The following is a 17,551-nucleotide window of genomic DNA, read 5'->3' as shown; positions in this document are numbered from 1 at the left end:
TAAGGATAGCCTAGATCTGTCAGAACTGAGTAACCAAGACAATGTGTAAGGAGGACTGAGGACTTCTAAAACCAGTTGGGTAAGCATGTCATGCCAGAAAGGTACTGAATCCCACAGACAGCAATCATCGCAGACAGTGCTGATCTTGCTTCTCAGTCATCTAACCTACAATATGTAGCCTTATTTACGACAGGACCAAGGTGAAAGACAACATTCCCATATCCAACCCAGTCATTCTTAGGCAGTCTACTTATTCTATTAAATTCTGTACATCAGAAACCAAGCGTATAGCAATACTGGAAAGCTGGGCTATGCCATTTTTCACTGTGCTTAAAACAAAAAGTCTCTGAGATTCCGTGCCCCAAACCCAGCAGTCAAAGGCGGCTACCAGTCACTGTCTCCACTGATATTTGGCAGTAGCTTGTGGACCAAATATGTCACCTTGAATCTGAAATAAGTCCTACATTTCACAGGATCCGATAACACGTGACCTGAACTAGCCCAAGAAGAAACAGAGGCTCGCTTAAGATTTGCAATGCAGCGACAGTCACCAAATTGCCCGCCTCCAACAGTTAATTCCACTTGTCTTTCCGTTTGATACTGCCACATGTGCACTGAAGTCCTCTGCCAAACAATCCTGTTCATAGCGCTCTGACTGAATCTGAAGGAAAAATCTGAAGAGAAAAATCCTTCAAAAAAAAAAAAAAATACATCATCCACATTCAGATTTTTTTTTTTTCTGGCTTCCCTCTTTTTCTTTCATGGATAACATGAGAAACGATACCTTTGGAGACGTTTCCAGGGATTAGAGCGTCAAGGAGGAGCACAACTTTCTTTACGCGTCCCCTTTCACTGAGTTTGTACAGCGCAGTCATCTCAGAGGGTTGAATACATAGAACTAAATAAGTAACCTGAATCTCCGTTGAAAGTGTTTCCTCTTACCAGGCTGAAACAAATATTGTTAGTTATAATAACTGATCATTGGTATCTTGTAAATGTGTGGTTGTGGGGTGCAGAACACATTTTCAGTTCAAAAACAAGGGGAGAAAAACACAACAACACTAGGTAAGGGTCAAAAGATGTCTCTCTGTTACCTTACATTCAGAATGCTTGTAGCCTTGTACTACTGTACCTCGCCTGCTCTTCCACTATGGGTTAATGTGGACTTACACAACATCATAAACACTTCAACCACTCCCTAGCTGACCAGAAGAGAGGCCTATATCCATTTCTATCCAGTGTGTTGAGTTGGCTATAGAACATGGCAAAAACTAGGCACATTTGTTTTAATCATTTGTATGATGTTGTTATTACAATAGCACAGTCTCTTCCAACATCTTCAGACAGACAGTCCCTAACAACCCTGAAGAGGTTGGCGGATCCTTGAGGAGGTAATTGTGACCTGAGTCATGTGTACAGAACAATAGTAAATATTTGCCCCTCCCCCAGACTGCCAGCTGGCTGGAAATGCAGCTGACAGACATACACGTATGGCAAGCTGAGGAGAAGAAACACTTCTGACCATTACTTGGCCCCTACAATTACTTCGTCGTTGGAAATCACATTAAACGCCATTTAAGTAGTAGACTAATAAAAGCGTGTTTGACCACAGGAGACTCAAAGTCTGTCTGGTCAAGGGCTTGCAGACAATCGGACCTCTAAAGTTTTCCATTGGTTAATAACACAAACCTCTGATAAGTAACGGAACATGCAACAAAGTAGCGCTCGAAGACCAGATGTGAAAAGAATGACAGTACGCACACAGAAGAGACACAAAGTAGCACACAATAGAACCCTCGACAATCACTAAGTAACTATCAGCATTAAATTCCATAGCCACAAATTCTGTAATTTGAAACGAATTTACCTTGCACGGGGGAGCAAGGGTCTTAGTCAGCGAGTCGATCCTTGCACTGTATTCAGTGAATTTCTTCTGATACTTCAGTGCTGTCATTTGTAGCTCATTATGCACAGCAGAGAGTTGAGCAAGAAGAGATTTCTCTCTTTTACTCGATTTCAAAGATTGCTTCTTGAACTCTTTGTCCAAGCTGACCACCTTCACGTGCAATGCACTATTATGTGCTTTCAGGGCTTTCAAACAGCAATGGGTGTCTAGTTTTTGCTCTTTGTGGGTGAGCATCAATCCACATCCATTTTCGCATATCCCGACCGGTCTGCAATCACACGATTCGCGCATATGTGCATCCATGTCCTTCAGATTGAACACCTCGTTGCATCCTTTATTCCTGCATTTTGCCGGCGAGTAATCGCACATCTCGGCGTGCTCTGCCAGATGTTGCAGCTTCACCACTTTTTCACAGCCTCTGGCATGGTTGTCACACTTTATGTCCAGCTTCATAATCAGGTTTTTCAGAGGGAGAACGTGGTTCAGCTCTTTCGTGGAGATCCTTTGACATTTGACGGGGCAACTGCTTTGCTGGACAACCCAAGGCAGCACACAGCCAGCGCAGAAGACGTGACCACACGGAGTAGTGAGCGGGTCTTCAAGAACTTTATTACACAAATTGCATTTAAAATCTGGGTCCACAGCCCCTTTAAACCGATCCAACTCAAATCCCATGTTTTTAAATAAATCCAAAATTCCGCCGGGATTCCCACAAATCGAAGCAAGAGTAGTGGGTGTTTTAGCTTCTCATTGGAGGAGTACTGACTTCAAGCTCTCCTTACTGTCTAAACTAATTGACCGAGACTTCCTCAGGAAAAAAAAAAAGTGGAGGAATTCTCTACCGTAACTGCCATAAGAGCCGCGCACCTGAGTGCAAGGCAATCATCAGAAGATTGCTATGATAATTCATCAATCGAAGAGGGCATTATTTACTCATTTTTTTCAATGTGATTTACAAGTTACAAAGACAGGTAGGCTGGCTACAAGTGTAGGCAGATTGTAGATAGTAGTAGTTCTACTTACTACGTGAAAATGCTATGCAACAGACTCCAATTAATTGTGGATCCTAGAATCATTGTTTTAGATTACGAATTTATCTATATTGTATTTGCAAATGCCACAAACAGATACTGTACTTTGTAACAATGTGTGTAGGAGGAAGGGATGGTGATCTGAGGATGACTTCTCATTTTGTCAAACCATGTTAGTGTCTGTGTGACATTATTAGAAAGAGCTATGGCTATATGTGTTACCTGACTACTAATTAGCATTCCATTTTTGGGGGGTAAATACAGGTGAATATATTGCTAAAAGTCACCTTATCCTAGAGAGATTTAAATGGTTATCAAAATGTCACGCCAGGGTAAGCCTATATGAAACACAGCCCTTATTTGATGTGTTTCTAAAATCCCCTATTGGAAAAATGAATGGTGGAAAAACGATTGGAACCATTTCCCTGTTTCACCGCTAGGTTTTATGGGTATTATGACTCTTACTGTGGTACTCTGTTGAGTTTTGATAACGGGTCACAGGATTTGCTAGCAACAACATTAAGTCACCATCAGTCCATACTTGTAAAAATGTGGGTGAAAAAAAAAGGCAACTCGGAAAATGCTTACCTGTACCTACAGTACCAGTCAAATGTTTGGACACAATTACTCATTCAAGGGTATTCTTTATTTTGACTATTTTCTACATTGTAGAATTATAGTGAAGAAAGACATCAAAACTAGGAAATAACACATATGGAATCATGTAGTAACCAAAAAACTGTTAAACAAATCAAAATCTATTTTAGTTTCTTCAAAGTAGCCACCCTTTGCCTTGATGACAGCTTTGCACACTCTTGGCATTCTCTCAATCAGCAAATGATTGTCCCAATAAGCGCATACGGGATGGCGTATCGCAGCAGAATGCTGTGGTAGCCATGCTAGTTATGTGTGCCTTGAATTCTAATTAAATCACTGACAGTGTCACCGGGAAAGCACTCCCACACCATCAAACCTCCTCCATGCTTCACGGTGGGAACCACACATGCAGAGACCATCCATTCACCTACTCTGTGTCTCACAAAGATACGGCGGTTGGAACCAAAAATCTTTACATTTGGACTAATCAGACCAAAGGACAGATTTCCACCAGTCTAATATCCATTGCTCGTGTTCCTTGGCCCAAGCAAGTCTCTTCTTCTTATTCGGGTCCTTTAGTAGTGGTTTCTTTGCAGCAATTTCACCATGAAGGCCTGATTCACGTAGTCTCCTCTGAACAGTTGATGTTGAGATGTGTCTGTTACTTGAACTCTGTGAAGCATTTATTTGGGCTGCAATTTCTGAGGCTGGTAACTCGAATTAACTTATCCTCTGCAGCAGAGGTAACTCTGGGTCTTGCTTTCTTGTGGCGTTCCTCATGAGAGGCAGTTTCATCATAGCGCTTGATGATTTTTACAACATTTTCTGGATTAACTGACCTTCATGTCTTAAGGTAATGATGGACTGTCGTTTCTCTTTGCTTATTTGAGCTGTTCTTGCCATAATATGGACTTGGTCTTTTACCAAATAGGGCTGTCTTCTGTATACCTTGTCACAACACAATTGATTGGCTCAAACACATTAAGAAGGAAAGAAATTCCAAAAATGAACTTTTAACAAGGCACAACTGTTAATTGAAATGCATTCCAGGTGACTACCTCATGAAGCTGGTTGAGAGAATGCTAAGAGTGTGCAAAGCTGTCATCAAGGCAAAGGGTGACTACTTTGAAGAATCTCAAATTTGAAATATATTTTAATTTGTTTAAAAAAAGTTTTGGTTACTACATGATTCCATGTGTTATTTCATAGTTCTGATATCTTCACTATTATTCCACAATGTAGAAAATAGTAAAAATAAAGACAAACCCTTGAATGAGTAGTTGTGTCCAAACTTTGGACTGGTACTGTACAGTGGGGGAAAAAAGTATTTGATCCTCTGCTGATTTGGTACGTTTTCCCACTGACAAAGAAATGATCAGTCTATAATTTTAATGGTAGGTTTATTTGAACAGTGAGAGACAGAATAACAACAAAAATATCCAGAAAAGCGCATGTCGAAAATGTTATAAATTGATTTGCATTTTAATGAGGGAAATAAGTATTTGACCCCCTCTCAATCAGAAAGATTTCTGGCTCCCAGGTGTCTTTTATACAGGTAACGAGCTGAGATTAGGAGTACACTCTTAAAGTGAGTGCTCCTAACCACAGCTTGTTACCTGTATAAAAGACACCTGTCCACACAAGCAATCACTCAATCAGATTCCAAACTCTCCACCATGGCCAAGACCAAAGAGCTCTCCAAGGATGTCAGGGACAAGATTGTAGACCTACACAAGACTGGAATAGGCTACAAGACCATCGCCAAGCAGCTTGGTGAGAAGGTGACAACATTTTATGCGATTATTCGCAAATGGAAGAAACACAAAAGAACTGTCATTATCCCTTGGCCCGGGGCTCCATGCAAGATCTCACCTCGTGGAGTTGCAATGATCATGAGAACGGTGAGGAATCAGCCCAGCACTACACGGGAGGATCTTGTCAATGATCTCAAGGCAGCTGGGACCATAGTCACCAAGAAAACAATTGGTAACACACTACGCCGTGAAGGACTGAAATCCTGCAGCGCCCGCAAGGTCCCCCTGCTCAAAAATACATATACATGCCCGTCTGAAGTTTGCCAATGAACATCTGAATGATTCAGAGGACAACTGGTGAAAGTGAAAGTGTTGTGGTCAGATGAGACCAAAATGGAGCTTTTTGGCATCAACTCAACTCGCCGTGTTTGGAGGAGGAGGAGGAATGCTGCCTATGACCCCAAGAACACCATCTCCACCGTCAAACATGGAGGTGGAAACATTATGTTTGGGGGGGTTTTTCTGCTAAGGGGACAGGACAACTTCACCGCATCAAAGGGACGATAGACGGGGCCATGTACTGTCAAATCTTGGGTGAGAACCTCTTTCCCTCAGCCAGGGCATTGAAAATGGTTCGTGGATAGGTATTCCAGCATGACAATGACCCAAAACACACGGCCAAGGCAACAAAGGAGTGACTCAAGAAGAAGCACATTAAGGTCCCGGAGTGGCCTAGCCAGTCTCCAGACCTTAATCCCATAGAAAATCTGTGGAGGGAGCTGAAGGTTTCGAGTTGCCAAACGTCAGCCTCGAAACCTTAATGACTTGGAGAAGATCTGCAAAAAGGAGTGGGACAAAATCCCTCCTGAGATGTGTGCAAACCTGGTGGCCAACTACAAGAAACGTTTGACCTCTGTGATTGCCAATAAGGGTTTTGCCACCAAGTACTAAGTCATGTTTTGCAGAGGGGTCAAATACTTATTTCCCTCATTAAAATGCAAATCATTTTATAACATTTTTGACATGCGTTTTTCTGGATTTTTTTGTTGTTATTCTGTCTCTCACTGTTCAAATAAACCTACCATTAAAATTATAGACTGATAATTTCTTTGTAAGTGGGCAAACGTACAAAATCAGCAGGGGATCAAATACTTTTTTCCCCCACTGTATGTGAAGCATAAACAATATGTTAAACATATTCCTTCAGCTAGCCCTTTGGCCAATTATTGTAATAGAATCAGAGAGGCAGTCTACACTTGAACTCTATTAGCCAATCCCTATAAGTGTGTGTGTGCGTGTGTGTGTGTGTGTGTGTGTGTGTGTGTGTGTGTGTGTGTGTGTGTGTGTGTGTGTGTGTGTGTGTGTGTGTGTGTGTGTGTGTGTGTGTGTGTGTGTGTGTGTGTGTGTGTGTGAGAGAGATTGTTTGTGCATGTCTGTGGCTGTTTCTCTGTCAATCTCGGCAGGAAGTATTACAGTCATGAAAGTATTTGAATTGTCAATGATGGAAGGGCGACTCACAGGGAACGCCAGTTGTGCTCAGTGACGGGACAAGAATGGCCAGCACGCTGGCAGCTTAACTATCTTTTGTGAGCAGAGTCCATCTTTGTTCATCAGACTCCATAATATTGCTGATGGGAAACACATTTCTATTGGCTGCCTACTCTCTGGGAAACCCAATTACATGTGATGTTGTGCTTTATAAACCCATTCCACATGTATTCCTATCAAAGACTTAAACCAAAGGCTCCTCAATGACTCTTGGAGGCAGAGTGACAGAAAGAGAAAGCACACTAGCAGTCAGTTATAGACTGAGGTAATGCGTCAACTCTTCCGCCATTGTCTTCCGTCAGATGGCTTCATTCTAACGTGATACGCAGTTGCCATCAGTGCAGACTGCTGTCATGTATAAGACAATGCTCTTACACATGATAAATAGGTGTCTCATGAGTAAAAAGTTATGCAATTTGACACCTTTATGGTATTTATTGGCTATGTTGGAAGTAATGCGACTGTTATCTTTCAAATGTGCAAAATCATAAATGTTGTACAATATCCACAGAGGCATGTTAGACACATAGTAGATGAGGTCATAACAACTGGGAACATTGAACTGTGATATATATATATTATTGTTCTATTAAACCCCTTTTGCCTACTGAGGTTCTCCAATTTCCAGTAGTGTTGCTGAGAATGATGAGATTTTCTACAGTACTGTTTGTTTGTGTTTCCTGACCATTTTTCTCATAATTATGCATTATTGTTTACCACAGAATAACAGGCTCCCTCTAGCTGTTATTCTGGGGCTGATCTCTGGAGTCTCCCTCTTAGCGTCAAACTAAATTAAATATTTGTTTTCCGGAATGTATAAAAACATAAAAAACAAACATCAACAATAACCAGCAATACCCAAATGTTAATTTTGGCCATCAGCCATTTTGAGAATATCGCCCAGTGATTATTCAGAGTTAGGAATGGTATCTACATTTTACAAGGAGAGGCTATTCACTAGGCTATTCACCCTGCTATGGAATTCTCTGCAGATGACATCTAGGACTGTTTTCCATGAACTGGGATGAGGTGGCAACATCGGGCGCAGACAACTCTATGTTGGGTCCCTCACAAAGACAGACTGGGTCCTAGTGGAGACAACAGTTGATCCCAACTCTCCAGTCCCAGACTGCTATCGAAGGATTCAAACAAACTGATAAACGACAAAGAAAAACATAGTGAACTTCTATTTGGGCCCCATTCCATGGCAAAGGCAAGACACACTGGATGGGTCATAGTAGGGTAAATTGTGTGAATCGGGTTTTTATCCTGGCTCATCAAAATGCACAGATGTAAAATAAAAAATAAATAAAAGTAAAAACATACAACTGAGTGCTTTTCATTTGATTACAAAGTGAATATTTCATTGTATATAGTGAGCGATATCGATAGAAGGCTGTAGGACTTCGTCAATGAACCTTCTCGCTCTGTTTTCTTGAAGAAAAGCTACAGAGAGCTCGAGGTTTCAGCAGCGTGACGAGGGTGTTCTGGGAGGTTTTGGAGCAAGGCCATATAGTAATCATCGCCAGGCTTCTTTAGATATGTCAGAAACATGAGGGTCATGTGGGAGACTGTGAAGATGAGTTATTGCTTTTTTGGGGATGTGTTTTCATGTGGCTTTGTAACATGGTGTACTTACAAAAGCACTACTTTCATCTATCTCAACGCTTCAGTTCCCTTTGTTCATACTGCTTTTTTTCACGATCAACTAGTGTGTGTAATGCTAACCTTGCAAGCTCTGCAGAAATGGCATGCTGTACTGTACATTAGTTTTGTTAGTTACATTCCTATATAATGCTGTTCATGTTAAGCTTGACAGTTCCCTCTTGGGTTAGTAAAAAAACAACCACTTTGTCTATGGTTGAACTGAATGTTCCTGGGGTTCCCTGTTAGGGAACCGTGGGTAAAACATGTTAGTACTGGTCTCAGGGTGACTTGTGATCATGCTCTTTGGAGCTGCATGGGAAGGGAGGGGTCCAAACTGGGAACTGGCAAGGCAAGGCCACACTCGTCTTCCAGAGGATGCTGATGACAGATGGTGTGAGAACTGAATAACCACCCAGTCCCTCTCTGTGTGTTATGACAGTGAACAGCAGCTCAACCGTCACAATATAATCTGAGGCATAAACATGTGACAATGGGATTGGTAATGTTCTAACGTCACCAGTGTGGGCCTCTCATTAGTGTGATAAAATGCATTTGCCAAGGTATGGAATTCTTGATTGCCTCAAACACAGAGCGGTCTATACATTTAGATCTATTGGGAAAGCAATTACTATATGAGCTTTGCAATATTTATGTCTTTTCACAGAGATGTTGCTCACATAACAGACTTAAGAATGGAGGGAAAACACTTTGGGAGGTGGAGAGAAAGGATTTGGGTCAGAGAGAAACCAGGAAGGACAACCACCAAGTCACAACTACACAAGGGCAATCTCCATTTCAAATGAACCAAATCTAACCTTAATCTGTTTGCCGCATACACAGTAGCTAATTTAATATGTATAGGCGTTTTATTGTGGGCCTGGGAGTAGGAAATAAACTATGTATAAACATTATGTCTTGGGGAGCAAGATTCAGGAAAGGCAGGATGTCAGGTTTTGACAACTGCTGATTTAAGGTTCTTTAAGTCAGTACAGCTGGGGAAAAAATATAGAAATACCAAAAATATGAGGTGGTAATTGCTGAGTGTCTTTCAAGTTTTCTATGGTGTTGGCATGCGATTTTAAGTCAAGGGATGAATGGCATTGGTTAATTGGAACACAAAGCTGGTCTCTATGAAGTGAGAGAGGGGATAAATCTACCTGAAAAATAAGTATTTTCTTCAGAATGTAATCTGCTATTGATCTTATGTAAATCTCTCAGCATTCTTGCAAATGGACTAACAAATATATTAGTTACGTGGAAACAACGCAGAAACAACGTTGATTCAACCAGTGTGTGCCCAGGGACAACCCACTGGGCACACACTGGTTGAATCAACGTTTTTTCCACGTCATTTCATTTACATGGAATAGACATTGAATTGATGTCTGTGACTAGTGGGAAGTGTGTAATATTAGAAACAGATGATTCATTTTGCAAAGGGACACCCGAGACTGTTCAAAACAGGATGGAGAGAGAACCAATCAGAAGTTCCATGTTGAATCCTCAGTGTCACCACACATTGTCTGGAAGATTTCTACACGCGAGATACTAAGTCAACTTGGCACTTCTTATCCTTATCACTTCTTCAAAAAATAAGTAGCAGACAAAACATTTATGTCGACCCACAGAAATGATGCCAGACCATTTAAAACCACAGGTTTGTTTTTTATGACTTCAACATTTCAATTCAGTAATTGATCACAAATGAAGATCACAGGCACTTTGTAATGTAAAGTGTTTCCCAACCAAACCGTTGCGTGGTTGTATTCATCAATGTGATCATGTGATTCATGTCACCCCTCATCCCCTTAACACTGCCGTCCTATCCCTCTGCACACCGGTCGACTACATGATCTGGAGGATTAGAGGGACTTGATGAAGTGTGTGAAAGGCATGTAGGTCAGTCTTGATGGAGGAACAGTTCTTGGGAAATGGGTGACACCTGAGGTGACAACAAGGCTGGAGCTGCAGATACACTTTCCCACCCACACACACTGTGTGGGTAGAGTACAGTGAGTGTGCATAGAGCCGGTGCAAGAGAGTCAGTGCAACAACAAAAAAATGGGTAAATTTAAGTAATCTGGGTAGCCACTTGATTAACTGTTCAGCAGTTATGGCTTGGGGGTAAAAGCTATTCAGGAACCTTTTGGTCTCAGACTTGGTGCTCCGGTACCGCTTGCCGTGCGGTAGCAGACAGAACAGTCTATGACTTGGGTGGCTGATATAGAGGTACTGGATGGCATGGAGCTCGGCCCCAGTGATGTACTGGGCCATACGTACTATCCTCAGTAATGCCTTGCGATCGGATGCCGAGCAGTTGCCATACCAAGCGGTGATGCAGCCATTCAGGATGCTCTCAATGGTGGAGCTGAGTGTAATGTATGCAGAGAGGATGGGAAGAAGTGTGCTGTAAACATGGAAGCACACCAGTGGGTTTAGTGAGAAAGGAGTTGAGTGTTGTATGTATGTCTCTAAGCAGGTGTGTAGTGGCTACATTCCTTGGATCTGTCCTTGTGTAAAGCCAAGGAACAAATGCTTTAAACGCCTCTCAAACCATTCATGGAGAGCTGAACTGTCACTCGTTTTCTGTGGTTTTTACTCCAACGAAAAACCTGCAGCATGAATGATCAGATGTTTTTGGGGCAGGGGGGTTCAAACAAATCCACACAAATATTATCTTCTGGCAAAGACTGGGCCAGCAGAACCGGGTTGACTTCGGGTTGAACCAGTTTTCTCAGGTGTTCATTGGGCCTTTGCTGGAAGGGAGTCTGTATTACAGTCAATGCAATAAGCTGTGTTCACAATTGAAACACAGACTGCCGTTAGCTACCCTCCGCTGTCCCCGATTTGACCTTCGGTGGAATAAGATGTCAAAGTTCATTTGGCACTGTTGGTGAGCCAAAACTGGAACGTTGTGTCATGATACACAATGTCTTAAAAGGTTTAAAATGTTTAGGCTTGTAGCTGTTGTCTGTCCATCATACATCAACATACACTCTTAGAAAAAAGGGTTCCAAAAGGGTTCTTCAGCTGTCCCCATAGGAGAACCATTGTTGGTTCTAGGTAGAACCCTCTGTGGAAAGAGTTCTACCTGGAACCAAAAAGGGTTCTTCAAAGGGTTCTCCTATGGGGACAGCCAACTAACTCTTTAAGGTTCTAGATGGCACCTTTTTTCTAAGAGTGAACAGTATCAGAAGTTAAATGTCAGTGCGCCATTATGTCTCCGTCTGTGAACCAGGGTTGGTAAACATCGGACACCTGAGAGATATCAGTGTTATGGCAAAGTCTGACCTGAATAATCAAAACACACAGACAATGTTGCTATAACCACAGCCACTGTGTGCCAGAATTCCATCAATTCTGTTTGTATGATGCTATACAACATTCTCAAATTCATATCTCTATCTGCAAAACAGTACTGAGTGTAGTACAGTACTGATTGATCACAGTCAATTAACAATAACAAAATATTAAATTATTGAAAACCTTATGCATGTTACACATAGGAAATAGTCTGTACCTCACTTTGTAATCACAGATGGTACTGGTAGACTATACTGGGGTTTATCCACATTTTTTTCCACCCCAGAAGGTGTATAATTTAGTGTTCTTAAAAATAGGTCAAGGCTGGAGGAATATTTGGAAACAGGATAGTGTGCACAGCAGATTTCCGCTGGGATGAGAAGGCATACATAAACTGTTGATTTTATATGGACGGTTCAATGCAGTCGTTCGGATGAATACATTTCAGTCTAATCCGGGATGTTTGGGCACAATCCTTCACAGAGTAATTCCAATTTAAACAAAGCAGTGTGAAGTAACCGCTGGCAACCTTACTGCTACACTGTGGGTATTTAGGAGACTGGTGCGGCACAATCAAGCATGATAAAACCATACTTATAGGATAGGGATGATTTAACTACAGTTTCTTGATGAATTTCTACTCAACATGCACTAAAACACAGCAGGCCACGAATAAATGTCATGTGCAAAAAGGAAGACGGAGCTCTAGTAAAACAATGGAACCCTTTTGAAATGAAGAGACAGAGATATCCCTCCATTTTGCTCACAGACATTCAACCAATAGCTTAGTTGTGTTTAGACTTTTCCCATCCAGACGTGGCTGCATAACCTACTTATGGGCACTTCCTTTTTTTGAACACTTAACGTAATGCAACAGGAATTCTACTCTTCAGGACGAGGCCGTTTGTCCTAATGAGAAGCATTTGTTTAGTTCTTCCTGAATTGTTGCCTCACCAAATCAAATCAAAGTGTATTTGTCACGTGCGCCGAATACAACAGTGAAATGCTTACTTACAGGCTCTAACCAATAGTGCGGAAAAAACAGTAGCAAGGCTATATACAGACACCGGTTAGTCAGGCTTATTGAGGTAGTATGTACATGTAGATATGGTTAAAGTGACTATGCATATATGATGAACAGAGAATAGCAGTAGCGTAAAAGAGGGGTTGGCGGGTAGGACACAATGCAGATAGCCCGGTTAGCCAATGTGCGGGAGCCCTTGTTGGTTGGCCCAATTGAGGTAGTATGTACATGAATGTATAGTTAAAGTGACTATGCATATATGATAAACAGAGAGTAGCAGCAGCGTAAAAGAGGGGTTGGGGGGGCACACAATGCAAATAGTCCGGGTAACCATTTGGTTACCTGTTCAGGAGTCTTATGGCTTAGGGGTAAAAACTGTTGAGAAGCCTTTTGTCCTAGACTTGGCACTCCGGTACCGCTTGCCATGCGGTGGTAGAGAGAACAGTCTATGACTGGGGTGGCCGGGGTCTTTGACCATTTTTAGGGCCTTCCTCTGACACCGCCAGGTGTAGAGGTCCTGGATGGCAGGGAGCTTTGCCCCAGTGATGTACAGGGCCGTACGCACTACCCTCTGAAGTGCCTTGCGGTCGGTGGCCAAGCAAATACCGTACCAGGCAGTGATGCAACCGGTCAGGATGCTCTCGATGTTGCAGCTGTAGAACCTTTTGAGGATCTCAGGACCAATGCCAAATCTTTTTAGTTTCCTGAGGGGGAATAGGCTTTGTCGTGCCCTCTTCACGACTGTCTTGGTGTGTTTGGACCATTCTAGTTTGTTGTTGATGTGGACACCAAGGAACTTGAAGCTCTAAACCACAACAGCTGGCTGGGTTTGGGATCACAACATTTCAATAAGTTATGAACCAGACACGTGGCATAGATGTTTGAGTGATCCGGGACAAAAAACAAACAACCACATTGAATCTCAGCTGAAATACGCAGTAGTACCAGGTAAAATGTCCAGCAGTGCACCATAGAGCGGGGTTCAGTGCAGGATAATTGAATATACACGGAAACAAGGCAATGGCCTGTGTAAGCAACATTAAGAGCTAATCGGAAACAATCCCCCTCTAATTATCCATTAGGAAAATAGCAGACTGAGATTATAGTTATTTCTATCCCTTGTGGAGAGCTAGAGAGTACCAGTCTGGGCTATGCTACATTTAAGCTACACCTCAAATGATATATTTAGACTCTGACTTCAAAGTGCACTCATTATCTGTGTCATCTGGCCAATATGTGTAATGAAATAATTGTCTAAATGTTTTCTTTGAACAGAACATACAATATATTGTACTCTGGAAAGATAGACTGCCTGTAACTGCTGAGAACAAACTGTCTCTAGGTTCCCTACTATTTTTGGTATTTTTGGTATTTGGTATTACCATGAGCTTCTATAAACAATGGACTCCAAATGCAATCAAATCAAATTTATTTATAAAGCCCTTTTTACATCAGCTGATATCTCAAAGTGCTGTACAGAAACCCAGCCTAAAACCCCAAACAGCAAGCAATGCAGGTGTAGAAGCACGGTGGCTAGGAAAAACTCCCTAGAAAGGCCAGAACCTAGGAAGAAACCTAGAGAGGAACCAGTGAGGCCTGGGTAATATCTGACACACTGTCCAGTTTTACTCAGACTTCTGAGCTGTATGAATGGGTTGTCCATTCTTTCCACAGCAAACCTGAGGTTTGGGGAGCTGCTTACTGAATCATATCATCCAAGGCAGCATTTTCTTTCAGTAGCGTGACGCTTCGTAGGCAAATAACTGTCCCGAGTCCCTGACACCGAGTCTTCTCCTGCCAAAGCTTTGCAGGACCAGATGGGAGTGGAGATAGTGCCTTTGTTCATACACTCAGGACGGGTGTGAAACCAAACCAAATTCCACAGGGCAGGAGAACTCATGCTGTCCTTGTCCCAAAAAGGCTTTCCTTTCCCTGCTAGGGATTTCAACCACTTACAACACACACAAAAAACAAACAAATGCAAGTTTTGAATGATGATGAAAGTGATGATGAGGAGAAAGAGGAAGAAGAGGAGGCAGAAGAGGAAGAGGATAATGAACCTAGAAAGAACGTTAAACACGCTTCAACGTGATGAGCTTTGACAAAAGTGTGAGGTCTAGGGTGGAAAAGGCATATCAACATAGTGTTTCAGTCTTTGAAAACACATTAGAAATTGTGTCTCTCACAGATTGAAGCGAAAATATTCGCCTTGACCCAGAAAATTATTATATGTGACTCCACTGCAACTACTTCTTGCCACTCTTGGCTGCAGTCCTAATGGCATAACCTAAATACAGCTGTGAATCAATTGTAGACATACACACACCTCACAGCCTTCATTCCAGAAATGAGAGTAGGCAAGAGAAGAAGTGTATGTATGAAGATGTAGAGCTCCTTTCTATGCATCTGGTCTTGCCAACTTTTTCAAACCTTTTTCAAACCACAAGCATTAACAACACTTTACATCCTGTCACATCAGCATGGGGTGTCAAACCCTGGGTCTCGTCGAACTCTCCACCTGCCCACGAGTCTGTGTGCTGCAGTACCGCATGGCTTCTCTTCAGTAGGCCATGATCAGAGTGGGGTTGCATGGGAGTGGGGATAGAGACGGGAGGTTTGGCCAGCTAGTCTTCTCAGACCAGCCATATCATTGTCCTGGTGTGTTATATTACACACAGAAGGCTTTTATGGTCAAATAGTGTATTCTTCTGCACAGACAATTGAGGCCAGACTCCAGTGAATCACATATTCTACCATTTACATATCTGGATAGTTTCCAGCACGGAACTAAGTGACAATCATGTCATGCTTTGATATGACAACACAGCAGTACAGAGGGCCTTGTTGCAAGGAGTATATGCATCGGGATTTTTTGTCTCTGAAATAGACCCAAACCACAAGAAAGATACGGCTTTCACATCACACAAGGTTTTACAATGTAGTGCTGTTCCTTACTCCCATTTAATCTGCTCTGTACAAATCTGCATCAATTCGTTGCCATTGCCATGCCTAGTATTTTATGTGTAACAGTACAGAACCATATGGCTTGCTCACCGAACCATGACATCTGTGGTGGATTCAAACTGTTCAGACTTCAGATGTTAAATTGTGAGCAGATGCAAATGGTTAGATAAGGCTAATTAAGTGATTAGAAGTTTTATTTCCACTGATCAAGTCTTTAGGTGTGATATTACTTTCACACAGTAGAGAGAGAGAGAGAGAGAGAGAGAGAGAGAGAGAGAGAGAGAGAGAGAGAGAGAGAGAGAGAGAGAGAGAGAGAGAGAGAGAGAGAGAGAGAGAGAGAGAGAGAGAGAGAGAGAGAGAGAGAGAGAGAGAGAGAGAGAGAGAGAGAGAGGACATGGTACATTGTCTCCATGGTGCACAGAGAGGGGGCATGGTACACTACATCTGTGTTATTCTGAAGCAAAGGGAAGAGGTGTGGTTGTAATTAGCCATGATAAAGTATAAAGTACATGGTCCTACCACTATAAAATGTGGCCAAATACATCATACAACATCACCAAGGTTGGGGTCAATTCCAATTTAATTTGAAATTCCATTTCAATTATTGAATTCACTCATGAAGGGGTCAATTTATGTAGGAATTAAATTCGAATTTTACAAATCTTCAAATTGGAAATGGAATTAGAGTGTTTGGACTTTTTGAATTGGAATTTAATTGGAATTGTAAAAACATTTAATCTTTGGAATTTAACTCACTTATATTATATTTTTTAATTTCCAAGTTAATGGAATTAATGCACATAGTATAAAACATTGACTGTAGGATTTGTTTTTAATAATTTAATCTGTATTTCTGTATTTCCAGTATAGCTATAGGCTGTCTGAACAGTGACATGATCAGCCTGAAAGCCTGGGCGAATTGAATTCGAATTGGAATTCATGGAATTGTTGGAGATAATATTTACCTAACATGGGAATTCAGAGGAATTAAGAGGAATTAAATTATCTCTGAATTCAAAGACTGACCTGGAATTTGAATTGAATTAAATGGCATTCACAGGGAAAGAGAATTGAATGACAATTATATTGGTGTAATTGACCCCAACCCTGATCACCAATATCTCAACAACACATAAATGTAGCCTAATTGTGGAGAACATAACTGCCCCCTTTCATACGAAAACACGCAAAAAAAGTTAATAATCAGACATATTCTTAAGAGATATGTATCCATAATGATACAGTAGCTAAAACAAACAAGAACCATCTGTATTCTCGATGGATTGCACATTCGGTAAGCAAACATTTCAGGAAGATGATAAAATTATCGATGCAAGAACCCTTCGATTATTATTTTCCAATTATAGGTTCAGGCTTGTAGCCTCGCTCTCAGGCGAATTGAGTACTGCTGTAATTCTGGACACTCACATTACTCCTGGGCATAAAAGGCTAAATTCACAGTAAGCTCCTTTTAGCAAGCAGCTTATATAGTGATATTTATTCATTTGAGCTTGACTTAAAAACTTGTTCCACATTCCACTCCAGTGTAGGATAATACACCTACTGTACCACAGCACAGTCATATGTAACAAAGCAGTGTATGTTGAAAAAAATCTGAAAGATTTAGCTCTATGAACTAGGTCATTAGTGTTCTTTCAAAAGTGCATCTGGGAAAATGTTGCTTTTTGGCATAATGTTGAAAGTATGGTGAAGGGTGAAAAGGCTCTTGACGGAAATTAAAATGTAAGCCCAGTCAAAACTGTTCGCTGCTCTGGCA

General features: G+C 41.6%; 1 protein-coding gene across 1 annotated transcript in view; it reads right to left on the bottom strand.

The window, feature by feature from the left end:
* The window catches only part of LOC106582849 (E3 ubiquitin-protein ligase PDZRN3-B), a 129,093-nt gene extending 126,396 nt beyond the window's left edge, over window positions 1–2,697 (bottom strand). Inside the window, exon 1 of the mRNA XM_014166373.1 lies at window positions 1,868–2,697. Coding sequence (XP_014021848.1) covers window positions 1,868–2,581 — 714 coding nt within the window. The 5' untranslated portion in view covers window positions 2,582–2,697. The remainder of the gene's footprint in view (window positions 1–1,867) is intronic.
* Window positions 2,698–17,551: the final 14,854 nt, after the last annotated feature.

This window comes from Salmo salar, chromosome ssa22 (assembly GCF_905237065.1).
Source record: "Salmo salar chromosome ssa22, Ssal_v3.1, whole genome shotgun sequence".
Taxonomy (NCBI): Eukaryota; Metazoa; Chordata; class Actinopteri; order Salmoniformes; family Salmonidae; genus Salmo; species Salmo salar.
The sequence above is the reverse complement of the archived record's forward strand: the minus strand, read 5'-3'. Positions and strand labels throughout refer to the sequence as shown.